At 38.5% G+C, this 17564-nt stretch overlaps 1 protein-coding gene across 1 annotated transcript in view; it reads right to left on the bottom strand.

Annotated features, from left to right (window-relative positions):
• The window catches only part of LOC104073413 (chromosome unknown open reading frame, human C15orf27), a gene marked incomplete at its 3' end in the record, with an annotated part of 55431 nt that overhangs the window by 23925 nt on the left and 13942 nt on the right, over positions 1-17564 (bottom strand). The window contains exons 3-5 of the mRNA XM_009573160.1: positions 17274-17428; positions 11596-11669; positions 1736-1792 (exon numbers count right to left, since the gene is read on the bottom strand). Of these exons, the coding sequence (XP_009571455.1) occupies positions 1736-1792; positions 11596-11669; positions 17274-17428 (286 nt within the window). The remainder of the gene's footprint in view (positions 1-1735; positions 1793-11595; positions 11670-17273; positions 17429-17564) is intronic.

Consider the following 17564-nt stretch of genomic DNA (forward strand, 5'->3'; position numbering starts at 1 on the left):
ACCCTGCCATTCCTGCTTGGGGTCTTGAAGGGCTCCCACTTTGCCCAAAAGAAATGCATTTATGGCACATATTTGAAAGGGATATGAGAGGTGGCCAAGCCCCAGAAAGGCTGCATCCTTTCTAGGTAGCACAACAGAATTCCTTAGTGCTTTTTATGAGGTGAGGAGAGATAAACTGTGGTGGGAGGGCAGGGAGAGAGAAAGGTATTTGGAAATGCTGGCCAAAATCCCCAAGCAGAAGTGATAGCCTAAATGCTATTACAGCCAAAGAGTTTTATTATCAATTGGTATTTATTACCTGCTAGCTGGCATAATGCCATCCCAAAAAAGGAAACAGTCCCTGCCCATAGATCTTACTGTCTAAATGAAGAGATCAAGAAGACAAGTAGAAAAAGATGGAGCAAAGAGGTTTGATAGCTCTTGGCCACGTCCTGACTACACAACTTGTGTGGGAACAGTCGTGCATCAAGACAGAAAGACTCCCTGCTCTCAGCTTTATTGGGCAGCTAGGTTTTCAAGGATTTTGACAACTGGGACTATTCAGAATGATTTGTATGACATTGGTTGCATTGTGGATTAGATCAGAAAAGGCAATAGACAGAAACGCATGAGTAAATACGTTTTAGAGCAAACTGGCAATAGTGTTGTGTCTGTACTACACTTGCCTAGCAGGATAGAAGGGAATACCACATTCTCACTCCTACTGAGACCCTTTCCAGCTGCCAAAGACCATTGATTAATGGTTTGCATAAGAAGGGAGGACATAGCTTTTATAAGCACCACACATTCAGAACTGTGCATAACAATTCAATGCATCAAAAGGAAACACTTCTTACTGCCACCATTTGATGGGCAGTGAACAATATCACTCCATTCCAAGTTACCAAAATAAATTATCAGAAACTGCTGCATTTAGCCTCAATAATAAGAATCTCTGGATCAATCATTTAAGTTTCACTTCAGTTTTTTTAGCAAAAAAAGTTAAAAGGTTTACAACCTTATTACAAAAATGTGCAAGCCTCTAGACTCACTTAAGCTCCGAGAAAACCCAGATTTTCTTCTGGTGCACCCTGGGCAGTATTAGTTCATCAGACAGTATCAAGAAAGAGCTTTTAATTTCCCTGATCTCCAGATTTCTGCTCAGATTGGGACTATGTGTTACTTACAACACATACATTTCCTATCTGCCTCTGCAGCAGTATATACATTCTACCTAATTTTTAATTTGAGCTACAAATTACAGTGTTTATCATAATTTAATTTAATTAAAAAATAATTTCACAATAAAATTGGGAGTTTTGCTAAACCAGTATTTTCTATCAGAAAACTGCACACAATTTTTCAACCCGTTCTAATTTCAACCTGATTACGGGAATGGGGTTACACAAGTCACATGACAATTTTTACCCGTATTGCTCATTATCTCAGGGTAGCAGTATCAACAGTTAGACTAGCACAGCTCTAAGAACAAAATAAATAGACACATAGAGCAAAACCCCCATAATCCCTTCCTTAATAAAATATTCCCAAATATCGCACTTTTCTGAGTGTCTCAAAGAAAAAGGGACTGCATCATACAGCTATGTATACATGCATATAATGAGAAGAATGTGCATATTTATCTGAGTTAAAAGATATTGTATTGCATCAGGTCTATAACAAAGCCACCCAAAGCAGTTCTTAATATTCCTACTGTATCTGCCTGGAAAACAGTACGAAGAGTAAGAGTGCTTACCTCTATTTTGTTTTCAATGTAATCCCATATGCCAAGGACCACAATCCTCAGAATAGTCTAGTAAAATAGATTAGGGGGAAAAATGATGATGAATGTTACTGTAATTTTAGATAAACATTTAGTCCTTTATCTATTTAGGGGATAATTTTTTGTTTTATTTAAGCATTATGCATTTCTTCTGAATAATGAGGATCTAGAAATAGCTAGACTTCTGTATTATACAAGCAGGTATTGCTTTCCAACCATGATATTGACTCAGTGAAAGTTCCACAAACAAGTTCGAAGTTCAAGTGTTCATCAGTCTTTCCATCCTCCTAAAATTTCTCTTTTAGACTTGTAAGATTTAGATTACCAATCTTCCCCACCCCAGCCCCCTGACCCAAGCCTATATAAGATCCACTGTGGGGCTCCCTCAGTTGGAATAGGGGAAGATTCTCTTTTCTTACCATCTTTGATATGCCAGTGCTTACTATTTTCCAAGAAAAGAAAAGAGGCACTGCACCCTCTTGATGCCTAAAGATACTGACATTTCATTAATCTGAAAAGCAGAGGCTCTTATTCTCCCCCTCTGGAGTACAGGGCTGTTGTCTTATTATAAAATCCCAGAAAGTCATAGAATAAGGGAGAAAAATATCTCTGTGATCCTCCCCTATTAAGAAAAACACCTATAAGCAGCATCAGTAGCTAGAAAACAGGAATAAAGAAAGAATACAGAATGAACCAATGGTGAATTCCCATTACAAAATCCAATGGCATCTTTCCTAATTTTTAACCCAGCTTTCAGAAGACGCAATTTAAAAAGGGGAAAAAAAAAAAAAAAAAAATCAACCAACCAACTCACGATTGAAATTGAATTCACATAAAAGGATAACTGGTAGGGGTGTTTTCTGCCAATAGCAACATCAAGGTCAGATTTTGATAGACACTACAGACATGAAGAGTCTGTGTGCCTTGCAAGGATCAAAATGCTACTTTCTCCATTAAAGAACAGTACCAATGACAGAGAGCTCGGCAGGCCTATGTGTGAGGGGTGACCATGCCAAGAATTGTGCAGAAAAAAGTGACTGTGATGAATATACGTATCTCCTCTTCATTACAAATACAAATATATGAAATCCCATCCAATCCTGAATTTATGCCAAACATACCAGCACTAACTAATTGCAGAACAACACTGGATTTTTCAGTACTGTTTCTATGCATGGTTTTGCCAAAACCCATGAGCCCAGATGCCTCACTTGGACCGGGATGACTGTGCCGAGCTCTGTCTTGGCACTCCAAACCTGGATAACAGCACTTAATCCTGTTTTGCCGAGGGAGACATTGCTGTGGGAGATACGGTGCTTTCAGAGCCCAGCCTCATACCATCAATGAGCAGGAAACTGAACCAGCCAACGCTTACCCAGAAATGGCGTATGTGAAGCATTGGCCAAGTCTGGCCAAGAAAGGGAGTTGCCAGCCAGAAGAGAAAATGCAGCACTCTCTTTCCTCTACAAAAAATTATGAGACTCTACGTAGACACCAAGAACTGCTAATGCTGCTGGTCTGTACTCCTAAAAAGAACATTTTACTTCCAAAGCATTCTACAAATGCAGCATAGGAATAAGGCTATTCACAACAATTTCCTTATTAACCTATATGCTCGAGATTTATATGTAGAGATGCACAATAGCAGCTCCTCAAATCCCTTAATGAATCCAAATTTGCCAACATGACATGATGTGATGTAAGCGCAAGGTGTAAGTACACATGCTGCTGTTCAACCAAGGCACTCCTGCAGCCTCAACTCAGGCCCCGAACAGAATACTTTCAGACAAAAGCATCCCAGCTCCTCTGTAAGCACCTCCCTCACTCCCCATTGAGAAGCTGCACAAAATGCTTAAGTACAAGTTACTCATGAGCCCATAGGTTCAGTTAGGTAAGTTAGCCTGCGGTCCACCACAGCAGGTTCCACAGCAGGCAACCATCGGGAAATGCATGAGGAAAAGCAGTGCCTTCTTTAAAGCCTGGGATGCTACCCTTCCTACCACAACCCTGTTGACAGCATAGAGAAATCTGGCTCATTTTCTTCTACACTTAAGCAGCATTTATGAAGTGCTAGGCCAATGAGCAACTAAGGATGGCTGAACACTTAACACATTTACAGTAACTGATGGTGAAAATCTTTCTTCCTTTGGACAGGTGTGTACAAAGGTATTTTCACTTAAATAATAAAGCATATCTGTACAAAGAAAATAGAAACACTGTCTCACAACCCTAAATAGGATTTAACATGGGGCTGTTGAGGGAACATAAAAAAGAATTTTCCTTTCTGCCTTTTCAATTTCTCACTGCAGTGTTTAAATCAGACTGTGCTACTGTCATATTAATGGCTCTGAGCAGTTCCACGGGCTGGAAGCTAGCACAAATATTTTCATTTTCAGTCTGCTGGTGTGAATCAGCACAAGTCAGCAATGACTGGAAGTCTACTCAGCAGACATTTAATGCAGTAATGGTTGTTGGTGCTACCTCTAGAAGACAGGTCTCCTCCTCACAAAAAATGCCTTGATGATTAGCATCTTTGCTCTCAGCTAGAGCAGACACACTGTAGGAAGGGAGAGCGTGAGGGCGGAATGAACCCAGCTCCCCATCTGAGAGACGCACTCTTCAAAACAAACTGGGCACAACTGAGGGTTAAGCTTTAAAAACACTTGTTCTGTATGGAAGGTCTTAAAGCTATGCACCAGCATTACCCACCAGCTTGTCACTCTTAACAAAAAAACCCACACCACCACTTACAAAAAAGCTGCCATTTAAGGCAGCTTTTCCCTGGTGCCCTGGGGGAACCGGGCGCCCCAAGAAAGTACCATGAGTGAGTCACAAACTGCATGCATCTGGAGACACAGATGCTGTACACTTACTGCTCACTGGCCAGTCTTCACTAGTGGCAACTCCAAACTAGGTTTAGCTTTCTCTACTCTCCCTCTGCTTGTACAAAGCATGAGATCACATCCACTGCTGCTGCCATAACTCTTACCCAGAGAAGTCTGAACCAAGCAAATTTGGACTTCACTGGGCAAATCTCCCTGACTGTTCAATATAATAAATACTTTGGCTGAAATGAAAGCATTGGTGTTACGTATAAACAACATTTTAGTATTTTTCCTAAGCCATAAAAAATATCTTTCAAACAAATACATATTGCATTTGATTGTGTACTCTCTCTGTACAGAACTTAAAAAAGAAGAACCTGTAGCAGAATCTGAAAAAAACAGACAGAAATTAATAATCCAGGAAACTTCCTATGCACTGAAAAATAGATATGAATTAGAAGAGAATTGCAACTGTAACATTCATCACAGACAAGACATAAATGTTAGTCACGACTCTACCATTTGTAGACACAAGAATCTACAAGAAATAGGGAAAAAATGGAGCAGCACTGCTGTTTCCTACTGATGTGCAAGCATCTTTCAGCACTGTAGCAAATGCACACACATAGTTTTGCATTACACTACAGGCATTCTGCATTTTTGGAATATATTGAAATATATTTGAAAGCAAACATTAAATATCAGTATGAGTACCTTCCTGCTAAAAGCCACTGCCAGCTTGGTTTTTTGTACTTGAAGAAGAATGCTTTAACTTCTCTTGACTGGAAATCTTTTAATTAGAAAGTCCTTAACATGTATTTTTTTTAGTTCTACCAGAAATACATTTTTTGTTTTCTGAGAAAAGCTAAATTATTACATAAAAGTCTGTCCAGTGCACTAATAAAAGGTAAACGACTGAACACTTCCGTTAACTTCTTTAAGTTGGAGTAAACCCAGATAAAAGTAAAATTTTAAACCATTTTTCAGACAGAAATGTAATTTCGAAGTTGACAGTGTCCCTTGGTGACACAGTTGTTTGCACAACATTAACTATCTGCAGTGAAGTTTATGAAGAACTGTGCGACGCTGCAGGTTCTCTCTCTAATTTTGTAGGGAAAAAACGTTTGCTGAGCCAGCTGTGTGAATTCCCACAATCTGCATGAGCTAGCTACATTTGTCAGCTGACTGCAATGTACATTAGGTAATTTTAAATACTTTTTTGCTTGCACAGTTAATACAATTTACTACTCAGTGACTCTCTGTGCCAAATCCATTCGTAGCATAAAGAAATCAAAAGAAGGCAGCACAGGAGGTGAAGCTGGCCCACCAGGTCTAGCTAACAGCAAAGGAGAGCAACTCTGCATTTTGAGATGGGGTAGTGATTGTACAAGAGAGAGACGGGATGGAGTGGGGTGGAAACGGTGTCTTTAGAAGAGCCCTTCCTTCCGTCCACTGCCACAAAACTAATCTATCTGTTACAAAGGGTCTTTACCTCTGGCTTGTACAGAAACCCTGAGGATTAAGCTCCTGCCTTTTGGATATATCTCGTAAGACCAAATATTTATTGAAATCTTTCCCAGAAAGAACACCTTGTACCCAATCTGTAATTTATAACCTCTCTGTTCGGATCACTCCACAGAGGCCTTAGCTCATCCACTACTTAAAAGAATCTTCTTTTGCCATCTTCTGGAGTGCCTGTCCTGAGATACTACACTAGCTGTTCTAGTGCACACTATCCCCAGGCCACCAGAGCATGGAGGAACATGTTAGCATCTTTAAACTGAGACCTCCTTCTGTTTCCACTGCATAGGCATCCTCCTCACATGGTTTCTCTTCAATCAAGGCTCTGAAAGGAAACGTGTAACTACTGACCTCACCTCACATATTACCCAGTACAAAACACTACCCGTGTACTGTACTCTGAAACTGCTGTGGTTCTATTGGCACATGTGGTTACACAGAAATAATTAACTGCAAAAGCTTGGCGACACTAATAGACATGAACGCAGTACATTCTTTTTCACTGACTACCACTAATACTCTATTATGATATCACAGAGTATCCAAATGCACCTTTGCATAAACACTGCAGTTATATTTGTTATGTTCTCCCATAATATTTGTTTTTAGATATGGAGAAAAAGAATGAATTTTAAACTGACAACCCTGGATAGATTTGAAAGGGCTTTTCAGGAATAGAAATGGCTTACTAGAGACACAGTATACTACCATAAGGTAAATGCAGACTGGATAGAAAACTGGTCTTAAGCAACCGTGCACCAGAAGTTCCCTCTGGGCATGATTACACTAGTGCTAATTCTTATCTCTGAAATGCACCATGTAGAAGGTGCTGGACTGTCACTATCAAGAGATGAAAGCACAGATGAAGCACTGATACAGCACACCATGTAAGTCAGATATATTCTTGGAAATGAAATGGGCAGACTGGCATTCCAGGAAGGTGTCTAGCTAAATTCCTAGATCTCTACAAAGCCACTTTCCCTGGTAACTTCTTTGGTTGTGAAGCAAGAAAAGTGGTTAGAAAAGAAATTTCACAGTATATTAAATATTTAGTATTTTACACATTAGCAGAGAAGGAAGCTTAAATTTACTATAAATTGTATTAGCATACAAATTCCATACCTTTGATCCTAGATCCCCCATAATCAATCCCTTTAAAAATCAAAACATACATAGCCAGCAATGCAGTGCATTTATGCACCATGAGAAAAGTTGTGTGCACATGGAATGAAAACAAACATCCAGAAAAGAAGCCACAGCTTCTGGAAGAATTATAGAATTAATAGAAGATTATTATCTTTCTGCTCAGTTGTTTGAAGCTCACAAAAAGTGTAACAAAAGTAACACAACTGATTAATATGAAATTATGAATTTGTTATGAAAAATCTTTATGGGAAGGACATTATTGTCTCTTAGTTCTGTCATTTGGGATGTTTTTCCTTTTTCACAGAACCCTAATAGTAGGGTCTTCCTTAGTAGGTTTTACTCCTTCCAAGGATTGCTATTACAAGGAGTAAAGTGTCATACTATGAACACTTCCTTTTAACATATAGGATGAGGAAAGTCTTGCGGTTTTTTTTTCACCTAAAAGTGAAAATCTAAAATGCACTTGTGAGTGCAAATTCTTTATCAGCTAGGACCCCAGACTTACTCTACTCAATTTGAGAACTCGTTTCTTGGACATAGATGCAGGAAAAAAGTTGCAATTCCATGACTGCCTACCTTTAAGCACATCAGAAGACTTCGTTACTCCCAGGGAAACAAAGTGCTGAAAGCTAGCAGAATGCCTGAGTGCTTGGCTGACTGAAGCACATACAGAGCAATGCAAACAACTAATATCAAAGAACTCAATTCTTGCACGCAATCAATCTCATCAATCTTAGTGGAAAAGCAGAACTGAAAAACAGCTACAGAATCAACTATTTGTGGCAATGTGATAAGACTATTAAAATACAAGCAGACTCCAAACCACTTACCAAAACACTGTGATATTCCCCATCTTCCTTTTCTCAGCCAACTATTACCAAGGCTGAATTTGCCCTCTTGATAGGGTGTAACCCCGGCCTTGCCTTGCTGTTGGTACTGGGGTTTCCCCCCCAGTGTCTTTCTCTTCTCTTCTGTCTTAACATCTGGGTAACATTTCGTACACAGACAAATCATAGTGATGTATGTAAACAAAGACAAACATACACAATCATCACCACTAGTAAATCCTGTTCAAATACTTGGAAAAAAGCAAAAGGAGCTGATGTGCACTTCACTTGAGTAAGGACATTTTAATGTGGAAAGTCACAGACAGTGACAGAGAATATAAAATTAACAGAGTGCAACAAATTCCTTTAAGGCTTGTGGCTCTAACACAAGTGTAGCGAGAGCAGGAATATGCTGTGAGAGTAGCTACTTAATTTTGTTGGCAGCTGCTCTGCTGGCATTTGCCAGCTGCTGGCATGTTTGTCCCCTTCATTTTAACCAAGCAGAAAGCCAGTGCCTGTTTAACTCCAGCGTGATAGGACTGTAACTACTTGCAATGCCTTTATAGCACAGCTCTTAATCAGTCATATTTTTCCAAAACATTCAGATTTTGTGCTGAAAGTTTTCTGGTTTTTAACAAGTCTTTTACAACTTTGTATTATTTGTTCTCTAAGTCTGAGTTGAGGCCTTTCTGTAGAATTATGTATCCACACTTACAACTAATGGGAACCAAACTACAGAATAAACAATAAACATCCAAATTTAGGACATGGCACTTGCTGTGGAAACAATCCTTTCTGAACACCAGAAATCCCAAATCCTTGCTTTGAGGAAAAAGGCACTGACTGAAGGACTAATGAATCCTCAGCAGTTGCCCGTTATATCCAAGCAAACTAATTAACCCTGCTCATCTCTGGAAAATCATCCAGGCATGAATAGTCAAGAGATGGCAAAAATCTCACTATAACACACAATCTTATCAACAAATAATTCCAAAGAGAGCTGACTCATGGTATTGGGAATCAGAGGGCAAAAAATCCTCTGAAGGCACCAAAAGAGTAAATAAAATTAAGATGAATAAAAAAAAAAAAATTTGTGATATGCAATTTTTGCAAGATTTTGTAACCTCTTGAAAAATCAAAGGTTTTGATTTGGATGAGAAAAAATTCAACCTTCTGTTTTTCCTCTGATGAGACGCATTTCAACATAAACAGACATGCTGTTGCTCATTAAACCAATCTGGCACAAGGCCAACCCCAGCAAACCCAATAGGAAAGGTACACCTTCATTCTCTTCCAGATCTGTGGTCTTTGAAGCACATCCAGTTGCTCTGTGGAGCCACCTCTGTTGCTTTAACCCAGTTAAGGACCCTGAGCTGCCAAATGGACCAATATCCAAAAATCTACCCTCCTCTGTGCACCTTACATGGCTGCCTTGTGGTCTCATTTTTCTTTGGTGTAAATTCAAACCATAATCAAATAGGTGAAGGAAGATACTTTGGAAGACAGAAACAGATAATAAAGTGAGTGTTAAGAAGTTTATAAAAAAAATGAGAGCAGCAAGTAGACAAAGAAAAGTAGTTCCAAATACCTAATACAGAGAGAAGGAGAAAAGCCAACACAGATCCAAAATGAGGATGGTGAGTCAGGCAACCAGTTTTGGCTTTGTGAAGTATTTCTGTTATTGTTTTCCTGCAAAACACTTCTGAACCAGTTCATCCACTTATGTGGGTACTCTGTCTCAGTAGAACTGAAACAACTAATTTCTTCCTTGAGACAGATGAGTAGTGGCCTTGAGGATCTGTCTGCACTGTCACAAACAACCAAAAATTGTCAGCCAATATGAACCAAACTATGGAGGGGATACAGGAGCAAGGCACTGCATCGGGGTTTGAGAAGAGTGGGTGGTGGTATAAGGAATGAAAACAGGACTTGAGACCCCAGCAGAAGGAAATTGAGGACCTGAGGAGAAGGTTTTTGTGAAACAAGCTCCAGAAAGCAATGAAGATCAGGTGAGCGTGCATGTGCAGCCATGCCGCTAGCAGCAGACTTACAAGCTGATCCTGTTGGGAAGCTCAGGATTACAGGGAGCTCCAGGGTGCTAATCCCCACTGAAGAAAGATTCTGGGGGAGAGGGAAAAGTATTTCTTTACAGGGAATGGACTCCATCTAGCAAACCTGAGTCTTCAAGAATTAGGATGTGCAATTCACAAAGGAAAGACTCTGCAAAATTTTTTATTTGTTTAGAGATTTTTTTTCAGTAAGTTTACATGTATCCTACAACCCACAATCACTGCCAAAGGATGGGGAAAGTAATCATATCTATTTGTGTAAATGCAGCACCAGAAGACTAGGATGCAAAGCAGTCTTGAGACCCCTGCCTGTTATCAAGGAATCCTTTCAGAAAGTACCCATTGATAGTCTGGCAACATCAGCTAGAAAATCCCTGTTATGAGTAGAAATACAAAGTAGAAATACAAAGTGATATACGTAAATAAATGTATTTCATTAATAGAACCATGGAAATAAGCAGTGGTATAATATGGTGAATATGAATTCAACACAAGTGATCTATCACATCATTTGCAGATATCACAGCTCCCTGTTTTTTGATTTTTTTTTTTTTGTAACCTTCACCTAAATTTACCACAGAATGAAAACTTTTAACATCTGTTTGGATGATAATATTTTCTCCTATGGAACTAGAAAAAATATTTTAAAATATTTAAGTCCAAGCTGTCTTCCCAACTTAACAAACATAAAATGTTTTTTTGTGACAAGTAACACATTATGACGTGAAAAAATAGCCTTAAAAATATTTTGGGATATTTCAGGAGTAGTCTAAATGTCTCAATACCAATGACTTCTTTTTGGAATAAAGTTGAAAACTACAACAGATTATCCCAATTCGGTCATTTGTTATATCATGACTACAGCCTTTTCCAATGCATACATTCATACAAATTTTTGCAAAGAAATTCACCATTTGTTTCATTCTCTTACTGTGTCTATATGCAGCTACCTAGAACATCTAAACTACCTACATAAATTGTGAGAGGAGATAATTCCATTCTTAAAACAGATATTTTTGTAAAAAAAAAAAAAACCTGTGGATCTTTATTCCTGAAGAATATATCTTATTCCTATACCTTATACCCAGTGACACCGATAAGATTTCTGTGAGAACAAATGGATGAAACTAGTCCTATGCCTGTAGTGCTTTGGAGATGATTATTTCTTTTTGTAGTTTTCCAATTATAATTCATAAGACAGTATCTTCCATGTTTCCTTGCCAATTCTAGGCAACTGACAAACAGCACTAATCTAAACAAGATTTTTTAGTTTGCTCAGTAGGAGTGGCAACTGTTAATTTTTATTCTTTTTTCTTTTTTTTTTCGTTGAAGTACACTGTGCTACATTTATTCACAGTCAAATTACTTTAAACTCTTGTTAATTCCAGCGATAGCATAAAAATACTTGGTAGTTCTGTATGTGGTGAGACTTTGATTATACATACCTCTGAAAAGAAAACCGACAGGATGACTAGGCTGATCCAGTGAATTATTCCTGCAAACTGTGAAGCACTTGAAACTGCAATTAACACAATACAATGAAGCATCATTACAGTAGCAGAATGCAACTTACGTTTAATATAATTAGTACTGCTACAACTTATATATGGGTGAAGCTTTCTTTCTTAAATTTTGTAATGGAAGTACCAGAAAGGGGATGGGATGTAATGGGACATGGAACTCCAGCCCTGTCAGCTGCGCACCCTAGCTCAGGCCAGCATGTTAGCAGCCGCAGCAGCTGTTTGTTGGAGCTTTTACAGATGAGACTGCTGGTAAGCATTGACATACACGTTTTAGGTCTTTGATACTCTGTCACTGCTCCATGTTCTCACTCCATATACTGCTTTAGTACGAGATGTGACTAAATCCTGTATACCTAAAACTCCAGAGTTACAATTCTGTAAGGAAACAGAATGCTCTACTCTCCCCACATTATTCCTTGTACGCAGTCTTTGACAATTCAGCTCAGAAGATCAGTAATTATCCGGAACAGGTGCTTAAAAACTAGTGCTCAAACTGGGCTTCAAAATACATTTCTATCACCTAAATAAATAACTAACTATTCTAAATAAATAAAAATGCTAAATAAATAACCTAGATAGGCAGACTTTTGTACAGCTCTCTGGATGTGGCATGAACAGCCATGACTGGCTCAGAATCCCATTCCTCTCAGAGTCAAGTTTGACTCTAGGAAAACCATAGTGAGAGAAGCAACAGAAAGAACCAATGTCATTGTTAATTGTTAATAAGATCAAATCTTAATATATTAATTTTAAGGAGTTTGTGAAATATCAGCAATTCTAATTTGTACAACAAACATAATGTGACTATTTTTGTACAGTCTGTTTCAGGAAACGTGGCTGTCATATGGATAGCTTTGTCTTTAAGCAAGTTTCTATGAGAACACTCAAGAAAATTACAGTAAATGAAATAAAATTCCAGTTTAATTAGTTAAGACACACAATTTCCTTTGTAAGTACTCTTTTTTAGAAAGACAGTGACCATTAAAATCACTTATGTTCACTTCATTTCAAACTCCTCCATGAAAAGAAGTCTGTAAAGGGTAAGTTAAAATCGTAATTTATGAAACTCTGGATTCTACACACTAACTTTCCATATAGGTACTCTTTATTCATGCAGATCGTTGAGGTAGTTATCCCATTTTCAAAGTGGAATGACTTTGAACAAAAGTCCTTTCAGGAACTGACTAGCAGGAACACTCAGGAAAACTTATCTGAGTTCATTAAAAGTATGATTTTACAGAGTACTAAAGTCTTGCACGGACACTCACTGGCATTAAATCAGGCTTTCATTTGATTCAACTTATTTTGCTTGAAAGTAAAATGAAATAATCTCAGACAAATGGGTTTGCTGCAAGACTACATAAGAAGCTCTATGATATGGGTTGTCTTTATGGGCTTAAATGAATGACTTGAAATCTGGAGGATTCCTTAATAAGTAAGTTCAACTGAAATTCTATGATCAAAGTTCCCTTCATTGCTGACAAAACAAAGCAGAAAGCTGAAATGGTCCAGTATCTGAACTGCTGGCAACTGCTACTCTGAAGGCCACATGCTCTCAAGTTTGGAATAAGGGAATGAAAAGAAAGAAGTCTCTCTTTACTTCAGGGTATTTGTGAGTCTACCATCCCTACAGCAGACAGACTAAAATAGTCTGTGTAGTCTTGCAGTTTCAAAGAATTACTGTGTAACCGCAAAGCTTAAGGCAATCGATGACTGTGTGCATACAGATACAAGACTGTGGCAGAATTAACTAAGTCCCAAGAACATATAGGGCATGCACTAAATAAAGCATCTTATTTTAAAATTAAAACTAATTAAAATGGAAAGGGGAGGGAAGGGTTGCAGGAAGAAATCAGGATACAAAGAAAACTGTTAGTATGGGCTGCCACTGGAATTCACAGCTGGGGCTTGATGAGAGAGGGTTTGCTGTGGTGCAACAGAGGAACTACTTAAAGATGAAACAAATGGGCAAAATATAATGTATTTAACTTTCCCAAGACACCGTCTTTATAGGGTGGCATAAAGAACAAGAAATGGAAACGATTTGTAAACTATTTTTCAAACAGCTGTCGATTGACATACAAGGCTCCAGCTGCCCCTTAGTGGACAAAAAAGATATAGCAACCATGAATTTGGAAAGAAAATCAATTTCTGATGCTGCACTAACTGTAGCAGAGTGCTGGACGCACTGCCAGACAGTGTGCAATTAAACTGCCAGTAAAACAGTAAATTTGAAAAAGCCTTCCAAGCAAGAAGCTTTTGTACAAGAGCTGACTCACTAGCCCATACACTGAATCTGGATATTTGCCTCTTCCAAAACACCCCCTTTCAAAAATGCAGGAAAAAGCTACAAAACCGGGGAAGGGTCTTATCCAAGAGGTGCTCATCCATACTCTGTGGTGGTTCGGATACATAACTCAGATTCAGTTTGAGGCAAAGCACCTAAGCTATACAGCTTCTACTTTTAGCTGGAACAGAATTTCACATTTGTTGAATTTGTAACCTTTTTTTCCCAAAATTGTAGCTAAAAGCCAAAAAGTTCTGCTTTATTTCACATTTTGCTTGTCTGGTACTATGGAGAAGAATTGAATGCAAATCCAGATTATTTTAGTCATGAAGAAGATGGTTCAGTATAAAATGCAGAGTATAGCCAACCTCAGTCTACCTCCTCCCCCTTTCCCATCTCCTCAAAATGTGTATCAGGAGGGGAGGGATGAAGAATACATCCCGACAAACCCTGAGCGGCCATTATAGAAGCTTGTACTAGCAGCACTTGCTTTCGGTGGATGTTGTTCTTGATGATGATTTCCCGGCAGATACAAACTATACTGCTTCTGCAAGGAGCAGACAGCAGATGCTCACTGCATAGTTTGGGCAAGCCCTGAACCCGTTCTTACTGAGGCACTGCTGCACCGCAACGTGCATTTTCTTTGCACAGCTATGCATGTCCTCAGACTGGGCCCTGATCCAGCAACCAACTGGAAAGGGGCAGAGCTTTTCAGCTTCACAGTTTTCAGGAAGGCCTGATGCCAGACACACCTGCTGTAGTTGATTGCAGAAGGAGGGCAATACTAAGATGATTTCCTGAGTTGCTTTCCCTCAAAACTACTGAAGACAAGGAAGGGACAGAATGGTCTATATTTCTGTGGAGTGGGGGTTGGAACCTGCCATGACCCTCTTTTTTTGAAATGAGGTGCAAGTGACTTAATATACATCTATTTCTGCATTTGCAAAACATCACAAGGTATTGAGATGTTATCTTGTTAATGCATGTGAAGAGTTTTGAAGATAGGACTAAAAAGGTGATGATAGGACAGAGACCTATAATAAAAAACCTATTATATGTCCCCTGCTTTCTGGCGTTTCTAATTCCGGCATGAATATGCTTTGTGCTAAAATACCCTAAAAGGTCTCTGTTCTTTTCATGTGTGTGACCTACACATTTGCAAATGTGGTCTCCATCGCTGACACTGACGGTTTTGTGTATAGGAGAAGTGCACAGTGCAACCAAAGAAACTGCACTGAAAGTATGAGAGGAAAATGATGCTCTCAAAATGTCACAGACAAGGAAAACACCAGTTTAAAAAAAAAAAAAAAAAGGCTTCCTAAGTAATTACAGTCTATAATGTGGATTAGCAGTCGTTATTATGAACAAAATTGGCAGTGATGTGCCATAACATATCCTAATGCATTGGTTGATTTCATATAGAGTAAGGAATCATTTTAAACTGCAATTACATTTTTAAAAAACGTAATTATGGCCTGATGGCTTTTTAAAATCTTAAGGTAAGTGACACACATTCCTCATATGACACAACTGCAATACTTATATCAGCCCCACCAAGATAGCCTTTATCTGATTTAAAACAAAATACAAGGTATTCAACTTAACAAAGGCAAGAAGCCTGATGGGTTAATGCATTAGTTAAAATGCAAAGTAGCAACACAGAGCAGAATGGGTCCTTTCTCAGGTGCTGAGAAAATCTATACAGGCAGGGGCAGCCTCTGAAGAGTGAAATCACTTGGCTTGACCAAACACCTGTAGGTCATGCACAAGGTGTAAGCAGCAGAGCTTTTGAGAGTATCACATGCATTAGACACATAGAGGAGGAATGATCCCTAAAATAAAGCCTTCTTTAGAAGATTCTTCAGAAAATAAGTGATAAGAAAGCAGGTGCTTCCAGAGTCTCCAAAACTGTGTTAAAAATCTAAGAGAAATTAACAGAAACAGTTTTTAAACTCTTTGGCTCTAAAGGAAGTGACATTTCTCTACATAAACAGAAAGATGTGGCCTCAATAAATATTGTTGAAAGCTTCTTCCTCGTTCAATTTTTAAGGACTTACACCCATAATTAGCATTCCTGACTTTTTTTGAAGGCAGCAGACTTGTCCAAATCCTGGGCTTCCTCATCCAAAATGGTAAATCACCAGAGACTACAGAAAATAACAACTGTAATAGAACGGCCATGTTCAGAACAGTGTGTGCAGTACGGACAGACAGGGATGTAAATGGTGGGCAATGGTGTGGAAAGACAGCTTAGTCATTTATTCATCTAATAGGGTTTATAAGATGGCTGCAGTTATCAATAAAGTCCCCTAAAGTAATCTTAATACAATTGCAATACCTAAATCTTTACAGTGAAATCTAACTCCACTAATATCAATTGACAAATCACAAAAATAAAAGGACTTCAACAGAATAAAAAGTTTGTTTGCTCAGTTAAAGTTGCCATAGAAGATACCAGACCATGACTCTCTCATGTTATGTATTCTTGCATTTATGGGATTGTCTGAACCCCATCACTGCCATTTCAACATATCTGAGATTTTACAGAGATCCTACAGGCTGCTGTTCAACATTTAGCATAGGCAAAAATGTAGCTGGTATTTGTGTTCATGTCAGCTTTGTATCATAAAAGAAAAAAAAAAGGGGGGGGGGAAATGGAGGAAAAGAGCAGCAGAAAAAAAAAAGATTAATTAGGAAGCAAAACAGCAGCATTAAAATTTCCATTGTGGAACCTGTGTAGAGTGAATTCAGATAAAGCAAAACTCCATTCAAGCTATTGTTTGACTCCCAGTGTATTAGCAAAGTAGAATGAAAATCTCTATCATTTCAGTGCATTACAAGATAGAAATCCATAATTTCAACTCCTACCCACCTCAGTAGAAGTAAATTAATAATAGAGATAGCACCAAATACCCTAGCAAGTTCATCACTTCTGTCTATACACATGAAAAGCATCAGAGATTAATGATGCACAAATGATCTTTCTTCTGTGTATACGGAGTGTGTCTGTAAAGGACAGACCTTTTCAACTACTAATAACAATATGTGCAGATCTCTGCATGTACACTTTGCTTGCATCCTTTGAAAATTTGTCCTATACTGAATTTAGTCAGCAAAATAAGGAAGAGACTGACTCCACTATACCAGGGTTCCACAAAAACACATTTCTTATCTAGCTTAGTCATCATTTAAATGGTAGGAAAAAAAAAATCCCCACCATCCTCCTCCCCCCTTCAAAAACCCCCCAGCATGTTAAGCCTTTATTTCATCAAATTTAAAAAAAAAAAAAAAAAAAAAAAATCCTCCTAATCACACTGGAGAAGCTTTATATCTATTAGGAGTTCCAGAGTCAGAAGAATCACCACCAATACTACACAGGCTACCAGGAAACTGTTGAGACTTGCACTGAGCAAAAATACCTGCCACACAGCTGCTCGTCTCCCACAGCACGGTTTTAGCCAGTTAGATCTAAGAAAATAAAATTAAGAGGAAAAACAAGAAAAGAAAAAAAGAAGTAGTGAAAAAGGAAGAGAGCTAAAGAGCAGTGAACTCAAAATTACAAGTTCTGCTGTTATGGATACACTCAGCAATAATGCACAAAGAC

This window comes from Fulmarus glacialis, unplaced genomic scaffold (genome assembly GCF_000690835.1).
Source record: "Fulmarus glacialis isolate BGI_N327 unplaced genomic scaffold, ASM69083v1 scaffold5010, whole genome shotgun sequence".
In the NCBI taxonomy this organism is placed as follows: Eukaryota; Metazoa; Chordata; class Aves; order Procellariiformes; family Procellariidae; genus Fulmarus; species Fulmarus glacialis.